A 22,062-nucleotide genomic window follows, 5' to 3' on the forward strand; every position below is an offset into this window, starting at 1 on the left:
TGTTGGCATGGCCTTCAAGACCTCAGGCTCCTTCCTATCCCCAGGCTGCAATGAGGCACTGGAGGAGGACTTTTTGGGAAGACATTTGAACAAGTTGTTGATTTTAAGTTCAATTCTAAGTGCACATTTTTTATAATGCAGAGAGACAACCACAATGGTGGAGGGCCTTACATTCATACCCTACGGGGTTCATTTGAAGGATGCTGAACCTAGAAAAGAGGTGGGGTGGGGCGGGGTATGGAGAGGTGAACCTAACATTTGATTTCAGGTATTTTAAGGGATGTGACAAGGAAGAATGAGACTTGTTCTCCTTAGCAGAGGGTGAAGCAGGAGCCATGAGTAGAAGTTACAAAAAGGTGAATTCAGCTATGTCTGCACCCTCCTTTCTTCCCCAGCTTTAAACCAGTTCAGCTCTAGCTTGCCTCTTCTCCTGCCCACTTATCCTGTTGCTGATCTAGCCCTGGCTGGATCCAGTACAAGCTGATGCTCCGTAACATCACCTGGGCCCTCGCTGCTGGCAGGCAATTCTTTCATGCCTCCCTGAGTCACTATCCCACTTTCCACGGCAGCTCTTCCAGACATTTTCATTCCTTCCTCAAGCCTCCCATGGCTCCATGTCAGACCCAGGAGACCTCTTAAAACAGAACAGGTCGGAGTGGAAAGGGATATTAGGGGGTTTTGACATATTCCAATAAAATGTCCTCACACTAGAGATGGGAGGAGCTGACTGCTGATCCAGACAAAAAAGATTTAGAACCCGTGTCTTAGAGGCCAATACCGCCAAGCCTGACTGACCTGAGTGAAAGAAACTGAGGTTGAGAGTAGGGGCAGAGAGCTTGAATATTCTGGCTTAATCAGTGATGATTTGGAATAAACTCCCAGGCCAGTTCCCCCACACACACACACAAACACACACACCCATCCCCATCCCACCTTCCACTCCTTTCTGTGTGCTTTCCCCCATTAGAATGTAAGCGGGATGAGGGCAGGGACTGCCTTTCTTTTTGCTTCTGTCGGTATTCCCAGCACTTTGCACGGTGCTTGACATGTAGCAAACACTTAATAAATGCTTCATCTGGCTGTTCTGTGCTCTATTATACATAAAGTTAGAGATCATTAGAGCAGGAAGGGACCTTAGACCAAGCCCCTTGACTTCTTGACTCCTAATCTTTCTCTGCACTCTAGCTTTTAATTATTTTTGATTACTTTAATTGTGTAAATAGGGGGGAAAAAAACAACTCAGAAAGCTACACAAAATTAACATATTTTATTTTTTCCTTTAACATTACAATTCTAAAACTTTACCTGAAGATTGTGCACATAGCTCCAAGTAACACACAAGCCAGCTGGCTGCTTAAGAAAATGAGGGCCTTCCTCTGAGGCAGGTCATTTCAGATATCTGTAGCCAGCTCCAGGGCTAGAGGAGGGGCAATCTGAATTCTTACATCCCAGATTCCAGCAACACAGGAACATCACATGCCTGTGTCAAACCGGCCACCCTGAGGATTTCTCACCATTCCCCTGCTGTCCAGGGGCCCAGCCAAGCTTGCCCTGCCAGATCTATCCTTGTACACAGGATGCAAAATACTGCAATACTCTCTAGCCCCCAGCCCCGAAGTGGGGAGGGACAGTTTATACAATACAATAAACCATTAGTCAAAGAAAACAAAGCAGGAATACTTGTCTATAATACTTGATATTCCCATACACAGTATAGTTGAAACCAAAATTACTAGCAGCCCACCTCAGGCGGGTGCAGCTCTCCCTCCCTCCGGTATCACTCTAACATTCCAGCATGAGGAACCCGGAGGGACAGCTGGGGCTATAAAGTTCATGCATAAAGTGAATGCTGATGGAGGACAGAGAACAGTAACTCAGTGGTTTGTGCTTACATAAATACACATAAGGGGAACCATGCATTTACCATGTAAAATAAAACGTACATTACCTAGAAAAACCTCGATGAAATTGCCTATAAAAATATAAACTGTAGTGAAGATATACAAAAAGTACTTACTAACAGATATTCATTGCATTAAAACATGGGAGTTTATCATTTTCATCTTGAACATTGTCATTTCCAAAGCACTGGCTTAGAACAGACCAGGACAGCTCCCATTCTTCTGGCTGTACTGCATGACCTTGGGGTCCTTCACCAATTATCGAGCCTTGGTCTCTAGAAGCTCTCCTCATCTGCCAGCCCATCTCCCCTGTGGTTTCTCACTATAGGAGGATAACAGTGGATCCCAATCCCCTGTAGGGTGAACAGTTCAAACTAGAGACTCTTAAGATGAATTGTGAGGAAGTTCAAGCTCCCTCCTGCCAGCTCTTTGGTAGAAGTGAACATTGGAGTAAGGGATAAGTGTATCCCTTTCTTTCCTCACCCCCTACACTCTGTGGAAACATCAGTGAACTTGTTCCTACATATTCTTTTCTGATGTGGTTCCAGAGCAGTGGGGAATAGGAGGTGATGAGGAAGATGGACCCCAGAATAGCCAGAGTAAGAGCTGGCCTTGCCTCCCCTCCCATGTTTCTAAGAGAAATTCCAATACAGACAGCCCTGCAGAGATTTACTGGTCCCGTGAAGTCCTTCCAAGGAATAGCCCCTCTGCTCCAAAAGATCTCCACAGCATCAATTAGGGAATCCACCGATCAAACACCGTCCAGTTTACAAATTCAGCCCACATGTGGCAGTTCTCTCCAGAAACTTTCTTGAACCACTTTCAAATAGCAGTTGCAAGATCCGTTTCTAAAAACAGAGTCTTTTGAGAAGCTAACCCCAATGGATTTGCCAGAGATGAGGAAATTCCCTCCTTGGAGTTTCCCAAGTTAAGAACCATCACTTCATAGGGCAGAGGTCAGCAACTGCTCAGTGTGCATCAGGAGCTGGGGAAATCCCAGATTGGCTCGTAACTGCAAGGCTCAATGTTCCACCAAGCTCTGAAGAAGTGTTTGCTCTGCTAACTCTAGCCACGCCCATCCTTCCCCACCCCAACCAGGGATGAAATTTGGTATCTGAATAGAAAATAAGACTATTGTATTAAAGATGCGATTCACTGTAGAGCCTGGCCTCCTCTAAAGACGAATACTCCAAATTCTAATATCAGAAAGATTAAGCTGAGCCTCAATTTATAGGACAACTAAAAACATGGGAGAAAATAGAAAAGTTTTTAAAAAATAAACTTGATTATAAAACAGAATTTCTAGAAATCACTGAACAAATTTGAAAGTTAGTGTCCACAGAATATATATCAATATTTCTAGAAGTCTTCAGTCAAAGTGGGGACTTTGGAAGAAATGTAATTTCAAATCTCAGTTTTTAAAAATGTTCCTTACGATGTCTACAAGTTGAGTGGAACCACAGTATTAAGCACAAAACAACTTCCACCAATTAAAGTCCGTCTAAACCCAAAATGGACATATATTTACTACTATAAACTAAAGGAGTCTCCCAGAACAAAGGCCCTCCCACATTCTGATTTGATTAGAACAGATGGTGGCCACTTTATTAACAAGTAACATCCCAGGACACACTAACAGCTGAGAGGAAGCCCCTTATAAACAGCTGGCCAAAGGCTGACAAGTGACCAAAGATGATCGCTAACATTAAGGAAAATGTGGCTCTCTGGGAGAGACTTGATATCTTTCTCCAGCTTCTCACAAAGGAAATGTTCTAAGACTAACCAAGGACCAATGGGGCCATTCACGCTGACACCGTGGAGATCTGGTTTCCAGAGTGCTGGAGACCTCAGATGGTAAAACTCCCCAAGAAGTGGTGCCTAAATTAGAGGATGCAAGGACACTCATCTATCTGGCGCCAAATCAGTTTGCTCTCTTGGGACAGAAACATCTGAGAAAAACCGAAGGTGGGAGACGATCAGCCTTCCCAGCCACTGAGGAAACGTGGCTGCCCTTGGCCCATCCAGCATCCCTGGTCAACATCCAAGCTGTGCTCGCTTGTGTGATATGGTTTTGTTTCTTCTTTGGGAAGTAAATCTTACACTAATCAGAGTTTTGCCACGAGATCTACCATAAAGCCCCCTCCCCCAAACCATTCCAAGACAGCCATGGAGGTTGGCTCCACAGTATACAGGTTTGTCACCAATTTAAGCAGCTTAACAAGCTGAATGCCATTGAAGATGACAGTCCTATCACTCTCTAAAGATGATTGGCAAATATTATTGATGAGAATTAGGGAGGGGCTGTGTATGTGGAGAGTTCCAAAGTCCTAACGCTGCTTTTGAATTCCTGTTTGGGAAGATGCCCATGGAAGAGTAAGGAAAAATGCCAAAACAGGGGCATTTTCACTGTGGTTTTACACAAGTGGATAGAAAAGCATTTCCATGACAGCACTTGAGAAAGGAAGGGACACCCTCTTTTGAGAGCACCTTCTGCTGCTTGGCCCCCATGCAGCAGATGCCAGACAACCTTGGTCTGGAAGGTCGGGTGTCCGTCCCCCAGAAATGCTCCATGTGGAGACTGCTTCAGCTACATAACATCTACAAGCTAAGGCATTGCAGGGGGTTGAGGAGTCAAGCAAGATCAGGTGTGAGGAGGGAACACTGGTGTTGGGCGTGCAGAGCTGCCGGACCTGCCGAGCCACCCACAAAAAGTTTTCTGACTTCACACACAACTGACACGCTATTGTGTGAAAACGGCTGTAAACAAGTGAGTGGGACGCTAACTCAGGCGTTAAAAAAGGCAGTCGCGTTTGGAAATGTGTCCAGCAGACTTCCAAATGCTGACGTTTACATTCTCTGTTTTGAAGAACAGACCGGCCTGAGCTCAGCCTGTTCGCCTGGCTTTGGTCAGGACGCCCTGGGAGGGCGGGGCTCCGCTCAGCTGTCCTCGTCGTCATCGCTGATGAGGTCACGCTTGTCAGGATCGGTGTCTCGCTCCCTCATGAAGTCCTCCCGGATGGCCTCCAGCTCCGTGAGCTCTAGGCGCACCTTCTCCAGGTGGTAGGTCCTCCGATTCCGGATCGGCCGCAGAGGGAAAGGATTCAGGTCACTAAAAGCAATACTGATCAGCTTCCTAGAAGAAAAACACACCAGGGACAAGAGGATGGTATCACTCGGCTGTCTTCACTCAAGGTTTCATTTCAGGGCATTGTCAGTCAGTCCACTAACATTTAAGCCAGGCACCAAGATACAAAGAACAAAGACAGACCCCATCCTCAAAGAGCTCTCAGCCCAGTGGGGGAAGCAATAAGCAAACAGCTCTGGACAGATGAGTTACAGATGGGCTAACCTGGGGCTGGAGGGAAGCCTGACCATAAAGGGGATCTCACACCCAAAGTCTGACAATGACTTGATCCTTCAGAAGTGCTCCTAGTGAAGAATGAGGTGGAGAGTGCCCTGGGTGGGGAGACTGAAGGCTCTGCGTGACCTTGGGCAAGTCACTTTTCTCAGATCACCCGTTTCTTTGGGGGCTGCACTGGATAACAGTGAAGGCCTCTTTCTAGCTCTAAATTCTATTATCTGTGTTCCCAGGGCAGTTGTATGGAACATCTGAGTCACACGTTTACAGGATTATTCATTAAAAAGAATCATTTAAGGATAAAAAAAACTAAGGGCAACTATGAATAAACATTCAACAATTTAAGAAAAGAAACAAAACCCCAAACAGCTTGAGGAGTCACTGCAGATTTCTGACACTCTCTACTTCATCCATCATGTTCTCATGGGCAAAAATGACCATCTGGAGAGCGAGAAGCTGCTTCTTCCAGGACGGGCATGAGACACAGCAATCCGCGTGACGGAGCCTGCTGGGACCCTCCTTCCCTCTGCCTGGCTCTCTGGACCCTGCTCTTTTCTCATCCCCATCCCTTGGTAATCTCAACGACTCCCCCGGACTCCACTGTCACGTGTATGTCGGTGCCTCCCAAATCCACACAGAGCCCAAATGTCTCGGCACGTCTAGCCAAGGCACGTTTACCCCGAGGTTCTGCCTGCACTTGCAACTCAGTTTATCCAAACGGAACTAATCATCTTTCCCCTTCCCTGAAGACTCCCCTCCTTGTTTCCCTGTTCTGTGGGTGCCACCACCATCTTTCCAGTCACTGGCTGGATTACAGGCCTGCACCCGTGTCTAATCAGCGTCCTGCCCGCTCCAAGTCCACCAACCTCTCTTGCATCTGTCCCTGGCTTTTCCCAACTTTCCCCGACTCTCATCACACAACCTTCAGTGACCTCAGATGACAGACAAAGCCGGCTGTGAGGAAGTGAAAGCCCTTCCCACCTGTGCTCCAGCCACATGGCTTCTGCTGTGTCTGCCCCAGTCCTCGCCCAGGCTGTCCCTCTCAGAATCCTCCCTCTCTTCAAAGCCCCGCTCAAACACGCCTTCTCAAGGAGGCTTTTCCAGACCTCCCAAAGGGCCCTGCATTTGCTTTGTGCCTATCTTAGATTTCTTTTTACAAATGCACACGTGTAACAAACGCTCCTGGAGGATGAGGGCGGTTTTTGTTTCCCTGGTCCTCGAACCCAGCACCTGGCACGCCTGGTGATTAGTTAGTGTTTGCTGACTGACTGGATGGATGCCTTAGATTTCCACAAAGTACAGAGCAAAGGAAGGCAGAGAGATAAGAATCACCAAGTCTTGAGCTGGAAGGAGCCTTTGCAGCCAGTCCACGGCTTCTTCCACTCGGGCCTTTTTTGCACTCTGGCAGCACTCTGGGGTTGTGTGGCCTGAGGGCACATGCAGTGCAAAGTGAGCATGCCTTGTGTTCAGAACCAAGGCTGCAGTGGAGTTGTCCATACAACAGGCCAAGCATTCCCAGAAACACCTTGGACTCATTACAAGTTTGATTCTTAATTAATTTTTGGTCATTGCATGTTCTGAAACCTTTTACTGCTTTTTTTCTTACTATTCACTATTTACTCATTACTATTACAAATTTTTTGTGACCCCATATGGGTCACTGTTTGTTTGGGTTTTTTTGGAGGGGCAGTTGGGGTTAAGTGACTTGCCTAAGATCACATAGCCAGTAAGTGTTAAGTGTCTGAGGCCGGATTTGAACCCAGGTCCTCCTGACTCCAGGGTCAGTGTTCTATATACTGCGCCTCCTAGCCACCACCACCCCCCTTTTTTTGATGAATTAAGAACGTGAAATAGCAAAGTCACTGTTACCTTGGACAAGTCACAATTTCTCCGGGCCTCTGCTTCCTCACCTATAAGAGTGGGGCCTTCAAAACCTCTTCAAGCTCCCAAAATGCTACCATTCCATCCTAAATTACCTCAATATTTTTATTTCTAAAATACTGGAGAAGCAACTCCTGGGAAATGCACGAGGTGGAGCTCTGCTGCCGTGTTTAAAAAGCCAGTCGAGGACGAAGCCAAGTCAGGTCTCAGTTTGGCAGGCACTGAGCCCAACGCCACCATGACTAATGCTCCCCATGAGAAATGACAGGCATTTGGCAGGCCTCCCCGCATATGCACAGATACTGGCGAGATCTGGAGTCTGTCCAACTATGAACTCTGACCTGGGAGCCAAAATAGCCTGAAAACAACTCATTTCACAGAGAAGAACCAGCTGCTTTGGGCCTGAAACTCTGTCAAATCTTCCTAGAAACAGAGAAGTGACTAACTCCCACGGTTCCTCTTAGTCCTGTGATTCTGTATTTCAGAGACTAGTTCTCCAAGATCCCCAATAATCACATTATTGCGGCACAAGCTACATGAATCAAGGTTACTTCTTTACTTTTGAAGAATTCCATCCTCACTCCAGCCCACCACTGCCCATCGCTGTGCAGAGGCCACCCTCAACTCTCAGAGGCTGTGCCAGCAGCACAAAAGTCCAGCCTGGTCCCGCTGAGTTCAAAGGGCTTCAAGTAGTGGTCCAGTAAAGAAACATGTATTCCATCTGGCCTCCCTAAGTGCCAGGATAGGATTGATACTACCAGGCTAACTATGGCTAACTAATACCTTCAGCCACATCAACTCAGAGATTATATATTATATCACAGAGAAGCTGAAACCTGTGTTGGTGAAAGTCATGGTTTTTTGTAGAACTAAAGTACAAGGATTAAATCACTAATACAAGTGAGTGACAGACACACTGAAATACCATTCCCTGTTTTATGCCATCTAGGACACCTCCGTACAAGCCTTACACGCCCTTTCTCCACCCCTCCCTCAGCGTTCTGGTGAAGATGGGTGTCTGTGGCCCCCTGCGGCCAGCCCACTAATCTGCGTCTCTTACCCCACAACTCCAGGGCATGCATTCTCCATATGTTCATCTGTGCCCTTGACCGTGTATTACTGAATTGCAGGAGTAACTTAACTGCTATTTGTTTCACATGCACATCTAGGTCTTGTTTCTCTGACATGACTATAAGGTCACAGAGGGCGAGAATCATCAGGTAAATCCTCTCCCTTCTCCAGGTCTAAATGTTCCCAATCTTAAAAAGAGAAGGCAGACTAAACAGATGATCTCCAGGGTGCTTTGACATTCAAAGAGCCTCTAAGTTCTTCCCAAAGTACTTAGCAAACTGTTACAGACTTTAAAAACAAATGAGAATATTAAATTCATCAAACAAGTATTTGTGGGATAGCTCAGTAACCCACAATGCAGAAAATACTACTAAATTAGAGGGAATAGTACTCACCTGCCACAGCCAGCAGCTGCTAATTACTCTGAGTTCTAACTCTCAGTGCTTTTTGGCTAATTTGATTTAGAAGAACTGGAGCATTCTCCTCCCAGGGCCCTTCTGAGGCTGGTTTAGGCCACCCAGTGACACCCTCACTGCCTCCATTCTCGGCCACAGGTAAAATCTAATTAAAGTGAGCATTGGCAGAAACCTGATGGGAGGCATTGCCACCAGGGGGTTAGCCCCAGCTCCTGGAGGAGCTATGAGATGGGCTTCAGGGACTTTTTAGCACCAATCACTGGCACCATCATCCCATTCTCTGTCGCTGACCAGCAGTTCAGGTAAGTCCAGAGAGCCCCCCCAACACACACACACACATGCACACACACATGCATGCACACACAAATACAGAGACACACACACATACACACACAGGCATGCACACACAAATACAGAGACACAGACACACACATATACACGCATGCACACACAAATACAGAGACACACACACACACACACACACACACACACACACTTCCTAACTTGCTCCTGAGGTCCAGCAAGGTTGTCCGTAGAAACCCATACATACCTAGCATCGAGAACAGTGCGAGTGAAATACCGCAGACACTTGAATATGGCCATCGGATCATGTAATTTTAAGATCGATTCTTCTTTATACTTAAAAAGCGCCAGAGCAAAGCGGAAGATGACCTGTGGATTCAACAACAAGAACTAGAGGATTCAGGGAAGGATCCCCACTGCCATGTGGGGGAGGTGGCTATATGCAGGTCTGTATGTACCATGTGCCAAGGGAATGTCTGCCTGCTGGAGGAAGAGTGAGCGCAGCCCATGTCAGGGCCATTCTCTGAGGGCAGAAGAAGGTTGAGCTCATTGGTTTCCACTCACCTTCCTGGGGGCTTTTCTGGGTCCCTCCTAAACCCCAGAATCATCAGCTTCACTTTGGCCAACCTCAAAAAGCTTTATGACTGAACATGTCTCTAAATTTTTCTTTCCTAACCTAATACTTCTGCTGTTCCTAATACTACAGGGAATCAGAAACTACTTTTCCTCTCTAAACTGATGGGCTGTTGACTGAAGGAAACAAGTGGCATATCAGAAAGAACTGAATGCTGACTGGTTAACTAACCCTGGGCAAGCCCCTTAGCGTCACTAAGCCTCAGATTTCTATGGTGCCTGGCTCATGCAACTTGGTAAGCAGAGCGTTGGATAAGGCTCCTTCTTAATGTGAATTGTGACCCTCATTACTGGCCAGGATTCTAAAATGCATCCCCGCACCGGGTGAAGCCTGCCTGAGATGATCCCCTTTCAAGTACTGGTCCCTTCATTACCAAGACGCCAGCACAGTGTCCCCACCTATATGCCACCATCACTAGGGGACTGACTAACATCAGTTGTATTGCTTGTAAGACTGGACCAGTTAAGAACTGTAGTTCAAACTAACTGTAACTGACTCTGGAAATTAAGCTCCTGGGTTTCAGATCATAGGGTTCTACTACTGCAAAACCTGGAGTGGGGCCTGCTAAGGCAGGGTTGCCACCTCTGAGGTGTAGTTGGGGACCATCCTATCGGTGAACCAGAATATAAATTCTTCACTTCTGGGAACAAAAAAAACATTTGTTGATTTATTTTGGTGTAAAATCAAGTTTCAGAACATAGCCCTACTACTCCCCAAGGAAAAGAAATTCCAGTGCCCTAGTAAATTCTGGCATTCTCTAAACCAAAGAGCTTTAGGGGTCTATTGCAATATGTACTTTCCTTTAATAACCCAGGAAAAAAACCCCACTAACATCTTACACAATGCAACAGGTCCAAAGGCTGCCTGGGCTGCCTCAGAGAGACAGGTGATAGGTCTTAAACTGTGGGGAGATAACCATTTGTTTGGTCCGTGACAGGAAAGAGTCATGATTAGGATGCCTCTAAGGTTCCTTCCACAACTCACAGATTATAAGAAGAAGACATTCGTCAAACCTTTCAGATTACATCCAAAGAGGACTGACTGACTCGTCTTAAGCACACTTTCAGAAAACAGTCTCATGAGACAGTCTGCATTTAGCTCAAATCAGAACAGGTCTCTGCTTCATTTCACCATCACACTGGTTATTCTGCTCTACTCAAAGACTTCTGATGCAAAGGTTACCAGTATGGTCAGGAAGTACCTTCAGATAATAGAGGTGAGACAACATACCTTTGGTCCTTCATAAAGGAAAGAGTCCCAAATTTTAAAGAGGATGTCACTAACAACACTGTCCACAAATATCACCAGGAACCAGTTGAACGTGATGAGTGTATAATCTACTTTGTACTGTTCAAAGTGGGAATGTAGCCGAGGCAGCTTTTCACTCATGAGATCCTTGAAAACTCGCTGGTCAACCTCAAGAAAGGAAGATGAGAGTGGTAAATGGTATCTGTCCACACTGGCTTAGCAGCATTGTCTAAATCATTACTGAGGATCCACAGGGTGCCCAGGGCCATCCTCAGCACAAAGGCAAAACTCCCCCAAGTTTACACGAAACATGACACCAGGAACAATAATGCTGTTCTTGAGGTCAGAAGCCCACATAACTGACCGATCACGTGGGGAGAGGGCTGGAAAAGGCAGCACTGTCTTCTCCATGTGGTACAGAGCAGACGATCCCTGAGTTTGGTCCCAATACCTATACTCAAAAGGAGCTTAAGGGGCAGTCCTAGACAGTAGATACATTCATAAACCACTGCAAGAAATACTAGACACAACATACGTCAGAACTGGAAGTTACCTTAGGAAATTGGCAAGTACAGCCTTATCACTCTACAGGGAAAAAGAGATGCCCCGGGCCGGGGCCTTTTATCCAAGGTCACAGAGACAGTCAGGGGCAAAGTCAGCACTAGAACCCAGGGCTCCCAGGTCACTATCCAGGAAAGGCATTTAACATTAAAGTGTAGCTCCTGGAAGATGCTGATAAAAATATTTAAGGGGCCTAATAAACATGCCAACTTGTTAAACCAAACAAAACCTACTTGCCAACCTGTGGTGGAGAGAGCTCTCAGAACCACACAGAAAACTCTCGTTTGTTGATGTTTTTCAGGTGTGTTCAACTCTTGGCGACCCCATTTGGGGTTTTCTTGACAAAGATATCCAAGTGATTTGCCATTTCCATCTCCAGCTCATTTTACAGAGGAGGGAACTGAGGCAAACAAGAGTTATGTGACGTGCTCAGGGTAACTAGGAAGTTAGTAAGTAGGGTAGCTAGTGTCAAGCCACATCTGAAGTCATTAAAAGGAATCTTCCCGGCTCAATGCACAATGGCACCACCCAGCTGCCCCTCACACTCTATAAAGTCCCTTGATGTCATCTGAGGTGGGGCTAGTGACCTTTGGAGCACTGGATGTTAGTGCTACAGCTTGGCCAACCTCAAGGTTGACCACTGGCTTAAGGGAAGAAGAAGGAAGAAAAGGGCAGGGGATGGGAAGTGGAGCATGAGATAAGGCACAGAGGAAATAGAAAGAAAATGATAAATGATCTCTCGTCATTCCAACTAGATTAACAGCCTCAGAGGCAAAACCTGACTTCGTACCCTCTTGGCATCAAACCCAATGCCAAGCTCAGAACTAGCAGTTGGGCCAAAGCAGGCTAACTGGAGAACCTCAGAAATGCTGCGAGCAAGGATAAAGGGGAGGACCAGAGCTGCAGTGCTGCTCGGAAATGTCCGGCGGGACCTCCTCAAGTCCAGCAGGAATGAAGTCCTCAGCTCAGAGCTCTGGTTTGATTCTCTCTGCCTTCAGAATTCTCACAACACTCTGAATTTGTTGTTAAGTCATTTTTCATTTGCGTCCAACTCTATGTGATAGTGGGGTTTTTAGTGGGGTTTTCTTGGCCGAGATACTGGAGCAGGTTGCCATCTCCTTCTCCAGCTCATTTTACAGATGAGGAAACTGAGGCAAACAGGGTTAAGTGACTTGTCCAGGGTCACACAGCTAGTAAGCCTCTGAGGTCAAATTTGAACTCAGGGAGTTATGAACTGATCCAACCATTCTGGAGAGCAATCTGGAACTATGCCCAAAGGGCCATAAATAAGTGCATACCCTTTTACCCAGCAATACCACTTCTAGGGCTATATCTCAAAGAGATCATAGAAGTGGGAAGAGGCCCTGTATGTACAAAAATATTTATAGCAGTTCTTTTTGTGATGGCAAAGAACTGAAAGTCAAGGGGATGCCCATCAATTGGGAAATGGCTAAACAAGTTGTGGTATATGAATGTTATGGAATACTATTGTGCTATAAGAAATGAGGAGCAGATGGACTTCCTAATAACCTAGAAAGACTTATACAAACTGATGCTGAGTGAGAAGAGCAGAACCAGGAGAACTTTGTACACAATTACAGACACGACATATGTGTGATGACTGACTTTGATAGACTGGGCTCCTCTCAGCAATGCAAGGTTATAAGACAAGTCCAAAAGGCTCATGATAGGAAGAGATGCCCACACCCAGAGAAAGAGCTACAGAGCCTGAATGCAGACTGGAGCAAACCGCCTCCTCTCTTTCTTCTTTTTGTTTGGTTTTATTCCCTCTTTCCCACTGTTCATTCCATCGGTTATAATCCTTCTTTACAACTTTACTAATGTTTAATGTGAAGGTATTTGTAGATCCTATATTTGATTGCCTGCCATCATGGGGGCGGGGGAAGAGGTAGGCGGAGAGGGAGGGGGAGAAAATTTGGAACTCAAGGGATTGTGGAACTGAATGTTGTGAACTAAAAGTAAATAATTTTTTTTTTTTAATTTGAACTCATGTCTTCCTAACTCTAGGCCTCGTGCTCTATCCACCGCACCACCTAGCTGCCTTAGTCACACAAACACATCTTTCTAAAAGATTTTTAAAATGTTCTTAGCACAGATTGGTGCAAATTTTATTTTTAAATTTATATATCAAAAAAGACTGGTTTTTCCCTCATGCTAATATCTGAGTGGAACAAAGAAAAGACAACAGCGTAAGGCTCCCTGCCCAAACACTGAGTCATCTGCCACTTGACAGTCGGTCCTTACATGGCATTGACTTTTGTGCTAACCCCTGAGTAGAATCTCATCTTTCCCCTTTTCTTTCTCACATGATGGTATAAAAACCGAGAACTGATATCAAAATAGATCTGAAGATTCATGAGTAAAGTGTCTATGAACAAATACTCTTCTCTTGAGACATAAGCAACACTCTGGGTATCACAGGATATAGAGATTTTGGAGGCAATTAATCCAAAGTCTTCATTTTCAGGCTGAGGAAACTGAAGCCCACAGAGATCACATGACTTGCCCAAGGTAATAAATAGTAATGAACAACAGAGGTGGAATTCTTTCTTTAAGACAGATTGTGTTGAAATCTTTTCATTGCACATCATTTATAATTTCCCCTGGTGCCTTCCCTTAGTCCCTTCCAAAGAATCATCTCTTATAATAAAGAATTTTTAAAAAAGAAGAAAAAAGTTCATCAATGCCAACCAAAACATTGAAAACATCTGATGTTGTGTGCAATATTCCACACCCACTACCCCCACTCTCCTTTTTACTTTCTTCTTGGGGGCCACACTGGGCTGCTCTAATTTCAGAACATTCAGCTGTGATTGTTGCATTGGTCTTTCCATTTCCATGGCTACACTCACTGCACAGACGGCTTTCCTAGTTCTGCTGACTTCAATTTGCATCAGTTCATATAAGTCTTTCCAGGCATCTCTGTATTCATCATGCCTGTCATTTCTTACAGCCTCAAAGGGTCCATGATATTCCTGGGATGTCATTTGCTTAGAGACTCCTGCCTCAATGGAAACCGCCAGTTCCCAGTTCTTGGCCACCACAAAAAGGGCTGCCATAACATTGTGGGGCATACAGGGCCTTTCTTTTTGTCATTAATCTCCTTGGCACATGTGTCTAGATCAAACAGCAGAGATATTTTGGTCACTGCTGTTGCATGATTTCAAATTGCTTTCCAGGAGGGTTGTGGCAGAGGTGAGAAGCTAACCTCCAACCCTGGACCCCAGATCTAACATTCTTTCCACACTAATCTGTTTATTTCCCTCCACACAACTCACTACAACCTTAGGCCTACAGAATGTGACAAGCCCTTCTGATCTCATAGCCTCCTTCCTCAGCATCACCCATAAAATATTCCTTGTTTAACTTTTCAAGCTGACAATTTCTTTGATGTTCTTCTCTTATGTGAAATAACTAAAACCTTAAAAAGACATAAATGAAATTACAGAAATTAACTCTAAAAACAAATTATGAAAATGTAGCATTTGCTGGATCCTGTAATACCTGTGATCCTAGGAGAGTCTTTGTGTAATAATCTCGGGGCATGAAAACTTCCACGATGGTAACAAGACACCAGAAAGCATCTTCTTGGTCCAAGTAGAGGAGAGCAACTGCAGCCAACCTAGAAGCAGACCAAGAAAACACAGAGCTGACCCTTCAGAAGAAACTGTCTGTTTCATCACTATTCACAGGACACGGGTAAGTTCCTCATTCCTCTCCCACAGACAAATGATGGAGAGCTTCCCAATAAAGAAAAGCAAGCAGTATTCCTCCTCAAGCCTAGCATTCCTGGAAGTCTGAGAGTTTGAAAAAAGATTTCCTTTTCTGTTCCCATGTGTGTTGTCTTTGTTGCCAGGACACCACAAGTTAGTTCTTTCCTTTGACTGGACTGTTTCTTGGGAGCAATCTCAATCTCTCTCTCTCTCTCTCTCTCTCTCTCTCTCTCTCTCTCTCTGTCTCTCTCTCACACATACACACACACAATGCATTAAAAAACAATTAAAAAAAACAAGAAACATACCTCTTTATCTCACTAATTAAGCTTGCTGTCCTGTTCAAAGAGTTCAAGTAAATCCATGACACTTAATAAGAAACCCAGATATAAACGTGGAAAGCAGTGGCAGTGTGAAGCCCAAAGATGTTCCTGACTCTGGGTGATTATGGACAACCAAGGACCTCTCTGGGAGTCTGCATCCTCATCTGCCTAGGGGGCTACTAAAGTTTGTCCTATCTATGACACGGAGTCGTGAGGAGGGAAATGTTATGTAAGTCCCTGTGTTTGGGAGAGCTGACTTCGAAGGATTCAGAGAAATTGGTAGAGATCTGATTTCCTGGCCTCACATTCGACAAGGTTCTGGGAAAATTAATCTAGGAGGGATAAGAAGATTTTGAGAATGAAAGTTCTCAAAGAGTCAAGTTCTGGAGAGGAAAAGGAGGAGGGAGTTGTTTCCCGAGGTTAAGAAGCAGGCCCAGGAAACTCCCTGCCCACCTTCTGCTGTCCAAAGACACACCCAAAGGATGGAAGCCAAGGCAGCTAAGGGAAGCGTCCTGGAAGAAGAGCACTAGAGGAGTCTTGCCCAGGCAGGAAGAGCTCGGGCACAGTGTTTGTACTTTGGGTTGGTTTTAGCTTGTTTTAGGGAGAAAAGGAAGCATCCAGGGGGAAGCAGCAGCTTCAGGGGGGTGTGTAATGTCACTCCTAAGGAGCTGGGATCTTGGGCAGGAGGGAGCCATGGAAGGTAACAAGTCAGACTTTGGCATGAGGAGGAGAGCAGAGACTAGTCCGGGAAGCAGGCCTGAGGGAGAGCTACTGTCCGCTCAGAGTGGACACAGTACATGAGACTTCTACCCACAATGGTCAGAATCAAATGACTTACTTTGCTAGTAAGGGCTTCCACTCTCTGAAAAACTCCACCACCAGGAATTGCTCACCCCTCAACATGCCAGTTCAAGGATTTGCACTCTTACTAGGGAGAAAGTGCCCAAAGCAGCAACTAAGAATGCAAACTTCGGGGGCAGCCGAGTAGCACAGCGAGTGGGAGCACCGGCCCCAGTGTTGGGATGACCTGGGGATTGAATCCAGGCTCAGACACTTAGCACCACACCCCGAAATAACTGGCTGTGTAACCTTGAGAAAGTTACTTAACCCCGATTGCTTTAAAAAAAAAAAAAGAATGCAAACTTCTCACAGCAGAGAGGAGCGGCCCAGCCCAGGGACAGGTTTGACACATTTGTTTGGATGTCTTTCCCCTGGTGCATTCTATCAATTACAGTGAGAACCAGTTGGCTTCAGACAAAAATAACATGGCTTTCCTCCATACTACATGAAGAGAGGGTTTATTTCTTTGATCTCTTTTGGTATAATTGATGTTCTATTTCTTCTTCTGCCTTAAAAAGTGGAAAGGAAATATGGCATAGTAGGAAAGCCCTGGTTATGGATCCAAGGATCAGGGTGCAAATCCTACTTCCTATCCTCTCCTCCCCACCCCCCAAACTGTTCCAGAAGACTCCTGAGGCCCCTCCAGCTCCCACTCGAAGGCCCTTGTTAGCTCTGTCCCTGATTCATACCTGTTTAAACCTTGGCAATATCCTATATCAGGGTTTCTCCATGAAAAGGCCAACAGGACATTCCTCAATTTCTGAATGCCTTCCGAAGTGGGGCAAGAGTAATGTTTGTTATTTGGCAGCGTTCTTAAGAGGTCCAGCTCGATCTGCTTCGAGGCCGGGTTCTGCTTCTCGAGAGCATTTTGGAGCAGGGTCTGGAAGTAGCCAGGCTCGGCCCGGTCCTTGAACTTCTTCGTGTGGAGATCGACGCACCACTTCCATATCTTGGAGCGATGCTCGTGGGGAATCCCCGTGCGAATAAGGCTTTTCAGCTCAGGAGAGCAGATCATCTCTCTGTTCATAGTGCTGGCAAAATAATTTTCCCATTTGACCCCAGTGGAAATCTCCTGATTTTCTGTGAGAGCCAGAGTCTTCAGATCCAGCGCCCGTACTTTAGCGACCAACTTCTCTTCTTCATCGTCCTCAGGGACCGTCCGAAACCCGTAAATGTCATACTCACTGAGGAGAAGAAATTCAAACCTGTATATGAGGCCTTTGAGCTACACCATCCACAGACCCGTGCCTGCCAGTACCTGGCATGTGGTACAGCACAGCCTGGAGCCACATACACTGACTATGGCAGAGCAGACGGTCACTTCCCCAGTCGGCTCAAAAATGGGGGCAAGTCTTGCTATCCAGTGCACCTAGGGCTAGAGTGGCTAAAAGTGGTGGGAGATACAGTCTCTGTCCTCAGCGAAGGGGAAATGAGGGGAGACAGCAAGCCTTTACAGAACACCTATCATGCGCTCAGTGTAATAATAACAGCTAACAGTTCTACTATACCTCCTGCATGCCAAGCACTGCACCAAGCACTTTACTATCTCACTGAATCCTCACAACAAGACTGCAAAGGAGGTGTGGTTATGATCTCCATTTTACAGTTGAGGAAACTGAGGCAAACAGAGATTAAGTGACTTGCCCAAGGTCACTTGTAAGTATGAGGCCAGATCTGAACTCAGGTCTCCTCCCTCCAGGTCCAACTCTCTGTCCACTGTGCCACCAGCCTCTTGTAACCCAGTAGGAGAGTACTGATCCAGAAACATTTAATGAGCACCTACTGTGCGTCAGGTCCTGTGGTTAGAAGGACAAATGTGCCCAAGGACACTCTGCTGGAGAAGACATGTGCAAAATAAAATAAATACACGGTGGTTTAGAGAGAAGGCATAAGCTCTTCAAAGTGAAATCAAAATGTAAAACTTCAATAGTGATGAGTACAGGAACGCCATCATCATCCCAATGTCGCCCATGTTTGGCTTCCTGCTGTTACTACTCATTTCTATGACCACGGGGGTCGGTCCCTCCACCCAGGGCGATGCCCACCTCCACATCCATCAAATAAGGGGTCTGATCCCAAAGCCCCCTGCCAGTTTTTAAGAGTCTATGCTTCTATTCTTTTTTTTTTTTTGATTACTGAGGCTTAACAAATGTTTCTAAGAAACAAACTACAATACAAATGTCAGTGCTCAAGGTCCCACTCAAGGTCACAGGTTGCTGAGAACTATGGGTGGGGAGGCAGGCTATGGCAGAGAGTGTGTGAAGGCAGCCACTGCTACCGTCCCCATTCAGCACAAGTCTGGAGCCCTGTCCCCGGAGGCTGCAGCCCTCCACATACTTTCCTCTTCACCTGTAAAATGGGGGCAAGGGCAGCCAAAGGCACTGGCTCTGGGGCAATCCTGTCCTACAAAGAGGGGAAAGTTGGGAAAACTGGATTCCTGGGTGGCCTCCTAAAAATGACCCAGTGGCACACTGACCTGACAAGATGCGGTTTGACAAAAGCTTGTTCAGGCTGCTCTGGGCCTTCCACCTGCAAAGCATCTTCCAGGAGCCGGGCTATGACATCCCGGGCAGGCCCCTGCTCCTCAGAGCACACAGGAGTCTTCATTTCTTGAAGCAGAATCAAATACTTGCTTTCTATTTGACATAGCTTGGCCTCCAGGCTAGAATACTGAAGAAAATGTTCTCATGACCACTTCGTTTCAAATGCAGATACAGAAAACACAGCACTACGTACATATGTATATACTTAATTTAATATGTCAGGAATCTGATTTCCCCTCTGTGAGAGCTCCCTCTCCCTAATGCAGATCACAACCCATCACCTTGCAGCCACATCTCAGCTGACAAGCATCTGCACTTAGCTGGTCCTTAGACAGCACAAGTCTTCCAGTGGGTCTATATATTAAAGCCTTCTACCTCCAGAGGACTTGTCTCACTGACAGCCTTAAAGGCTCAGTCACCTCTATACCACAGCAAGGTATCAGAGTGGGACTTCAGTGAAGAAAGGCACATGGGGAAATAATAATCCTAGTACCCTCAATTTCCTCATCTGTGAAATGGGTACATGATAGTTCACATTTCCCTAGTGCTCTGAGGCTTATGAAGCACATTGCATACATGACCTCATTTCATCCTAGCCCAAGGATGAAGTACTTACTTCTACCCCTCCCTCTCCGGGCTAAAGTGGGGCATTTATTTTTCCAACTCTAAAATGCTACAAAATACGTAATACAATTGCTAGAGTCTGTGTTCTTAGCTCCATTTGACAGATGATTAAATAACAGCAGCTGAGCAGGCCTGGAAGGGTCGTTGGTTGGCCTCCTCTACTTCCTTGATGCCTCTCTGATCACACACAATGTGCTGACTTTGGGGGTCTGAGTCACAAGACTAAGAAAAATATACAACTTCCACAGTTCTCTTTTAAAACAAGACACATCAAAATGATATTTTTACCTATTCCCAACAATATCATTTAAAACGTATTTTGTAAATGTCATGACAGTCTCCCTCTTCTCAATCAGGCAAGCTGAGGGTCAAAGAAGGATTAATTGTATATTCTCCAATAACCATTTCTTCCTCTGTAAGATTTCTGTTTGAACTGGCTTTCCTCAACTCCCAAGCTGGAACAGTTCTCTCCCTGTACCTTCCCAGAATAGGGGAAAACTTTCAATCTGACCTTAACCATTAAATCCTTCTCTCGTCTTTCTGCATTTCTTCGAAGAGTTGAGAGTTCCAAAATCTCTTTATTTAGAAATTTATTCTGTGTCTTATACCCTTGAAGACTGTCCTGCAGAAGAGAAAAAAAAAGTCCATGAACGTAAACATACATTTTGATTCTGCTATTAGCATATCAATTAATATAGCCATTGGGTTAAGACACGTCTTTCCCTTATAGCTAGCATTTACATATATCCCTTTACCATTTGTAGAGTGCTTTAAAAATTCCCCATTTGGTCCTCACAACCTGACAAATAGGTGCTGTCATCATCACCATTTTATATGTGGGGAAGCTGAGGAAGAGAGCAAATGCCCTTGATCAGTTACTTCTTTACAGAATTGGCTTGGCTTAAGGAGTCAGAACTAAAGCTTTCATTAGGCTTTCAACTTAAGCACAGATATTCTGAGTAAAACAAAGAAGACATTAAAATGGATTTGGTTTTAAAGTGGTGGTTTTCTCTACTGCCTAAAAACAGCTCCCTTGTCTGGGAATTCTTTCTAAAGTTACACAAATGTTGCTCACACCCAAGTCCACTTCAAGAGGGTGTCTTAGAGAAGAAACACGGCCAGTTATGGCCATTTTTGCTTCTTCTCCCCTCCCTCCATGAGATCCTTCTTAGTACAGAAATGGGGACCCCAGAGAGGCTGAGCTGCTGAGATCACCCCTTCAATCCAGAAGCCCCACTGACCTCTGCAGCCTAACTCTCTAAAGTCAGACTCCAAGGGACCTTAAGGCCCCAGAGCAAAGCACGTTCAGGTCAGAAGGACCTTCAGAAAAGAGATGCTCAGTTCTGGAAGAGACTGCCAAGGAAGGTCTGAGCTGGAACAAAATGGTGAGGCCCAGAGAAGGGGGAGACGTTTGCTCAAAGGCCTGCAGCTGGTCAGGGCTAGACCACAACCAGAACCCAGGCTTCCTGACTCCCCCCGCCTCTAGGTTCTGAAACATGATACCAGCTCTCAATAGATTTATTCCTAACAGCCTGGAAGTTGTATTTTTGAGAATCCAATCCTACTTTCATTGTATGTCACTACTCATCTTAATGAAATACATTCTGGTTCAATTCTAGGCAGTATCATTTGTCATTCCAACTACCTGATACTGTGTGTGCATTTTTAAAAAGTCCAACACAACATAAAATTGTAACATGCTGGATTTGGGGGATTTTTAAAAACCTTCTTGCACAATCCTCTCCATTGCTGGGAGGGGAGCTGGGAAACTGAGGTCCAGGGAGGTTTAAGTGCGGCAGAGCTGGGAACACAAACTGTGATGTCTGATTCCCAGCCCTGTCTTCTGTTGCCCCCTGGACCACATGTTTTTACAGCTATCCCATACGTTTTCTACAGAGACACACTGCTAGAGGTAGGTGCAGACACAAAAGCAGTTAGTTGAATATATAATTTTAACATTCCACAGCACATTAACAAGCTGGTGACGAGCTCGGCTGACCTGAGGCTTAAGTGTGGGTTTGGCAGAGAGAGTCAGGAACACTATCAGCTATCAGTGTCAGGAAACCAAGTCCCTTGGAAGTCTGAGCAGGAAAGATTGAAAGGAGTAAGGAAGAGAAGGATGAAACCAGAGTTTTCATGCAAGACCATATGCAAACAAGGTTCAGTACACAGGAGTACATACCAATAAATCATGAGTTTAAACAGAAAACTGAACCTGGCTGGAAGAACCTGCTAAGTAAGCAAAGGGCTCCACTGTGACGAACCTAAGACAATCAGCCATGAGTGCCAGGGCTCTGTGCCAATGCTCTGCTGGCACTGGTCAAACCCTGTGTTTCAGCGGTTGTCGTTTCCTAACGCAAGTATTCTTTGGCACCAGCTAGATTTAATGGCATGCCCCTCCATACCACAAATAACCTGCTGGTTGCTTTTCTTTGCAGCACCTTTTATGATCAACTGACCAGTCAACTCAGCTGTGAAAGAAAAAGCCTCTTAACTGTCCACTCAGAGAGGCCCATCAGGCTCTGGGAAAGGGTCCTGGGAGGGAGGGGGGTAAAGTACAAAGAACACAAGATTTAACCTGGGTTCAAGTCCTGGCTCTGCCACATCCGGTGATGTGACCGTCAC

General features: G+C 45.6%; 1 protein-coding gene across 2 annotated transcripts in view; it reads right to left on the reverse strand.

Annotated features, from left to right (window-relative positions):
* Nucleotides 1-1,248: 1,248 nt before the first annotated feature.
* The window catches only part of TBC1D2B (TBC1 domain family member 2B), an 81,226-nt gene continuing 60,412 nt past the window's right edge, over nucleotides 1,249-22,062 (reverse strand). For both annotated transcript variants that reach the window (XM_069071389.1, XM_069071388.1), the window contains exons 7-13: nucleotides 19,949-20,059; nucleotides 18,747-18,940; nucleotides 16,960-17,454; nucleotides 14,899-15,016; nucleotides 10,795-10,980; nucleotides 9,178-9,299; nucleotides 1,249-5,034 (exon numbers count right to left, since the gene is read on the reverse strand). In XM_069071389.1, coding sequence (XP_068927490.1) covers nucleotides 4,839-5,034; nucleotides 9,178-9,299; nucleotides 10,795-10,980; nucleotides 14,899-15,016; nucleotides 16,960-17,454; nucleotides 18,747-18,940; nucleotides 19,949-20,059 — 1,422 coding nt within the window. In that variant the 3' untranslated portion in view covers nucleotides 1,249-4,838. The remainder of the gene's footprint in view (nucleotides 5,035-9,177; nucleotides 9,300-10,794; nucleotides 10,981-14,898; nucleotides 15,017-16,959; nucleotides 17,455-18,746; nucleotides 18,941-19,948; nucleotides 20,060-22,062) is intronic.

The sequence above is a fragment of the Petaurus breviceps genome, unplaced genomic scaffold (genome assembly GCF_028583685.1).
Source record: "Petaurus breviceps papuanus isolate PSGF00001 unplaced genomic scaffold, PetGlider_PUasm1.0 90825, whole genome shotgun sequence".
NCBI lineage: Eukaryota > Metazoa > Chordata > Mammalia > Diprotodontia > Petauridae > Petaurus > Petaurus breviceps.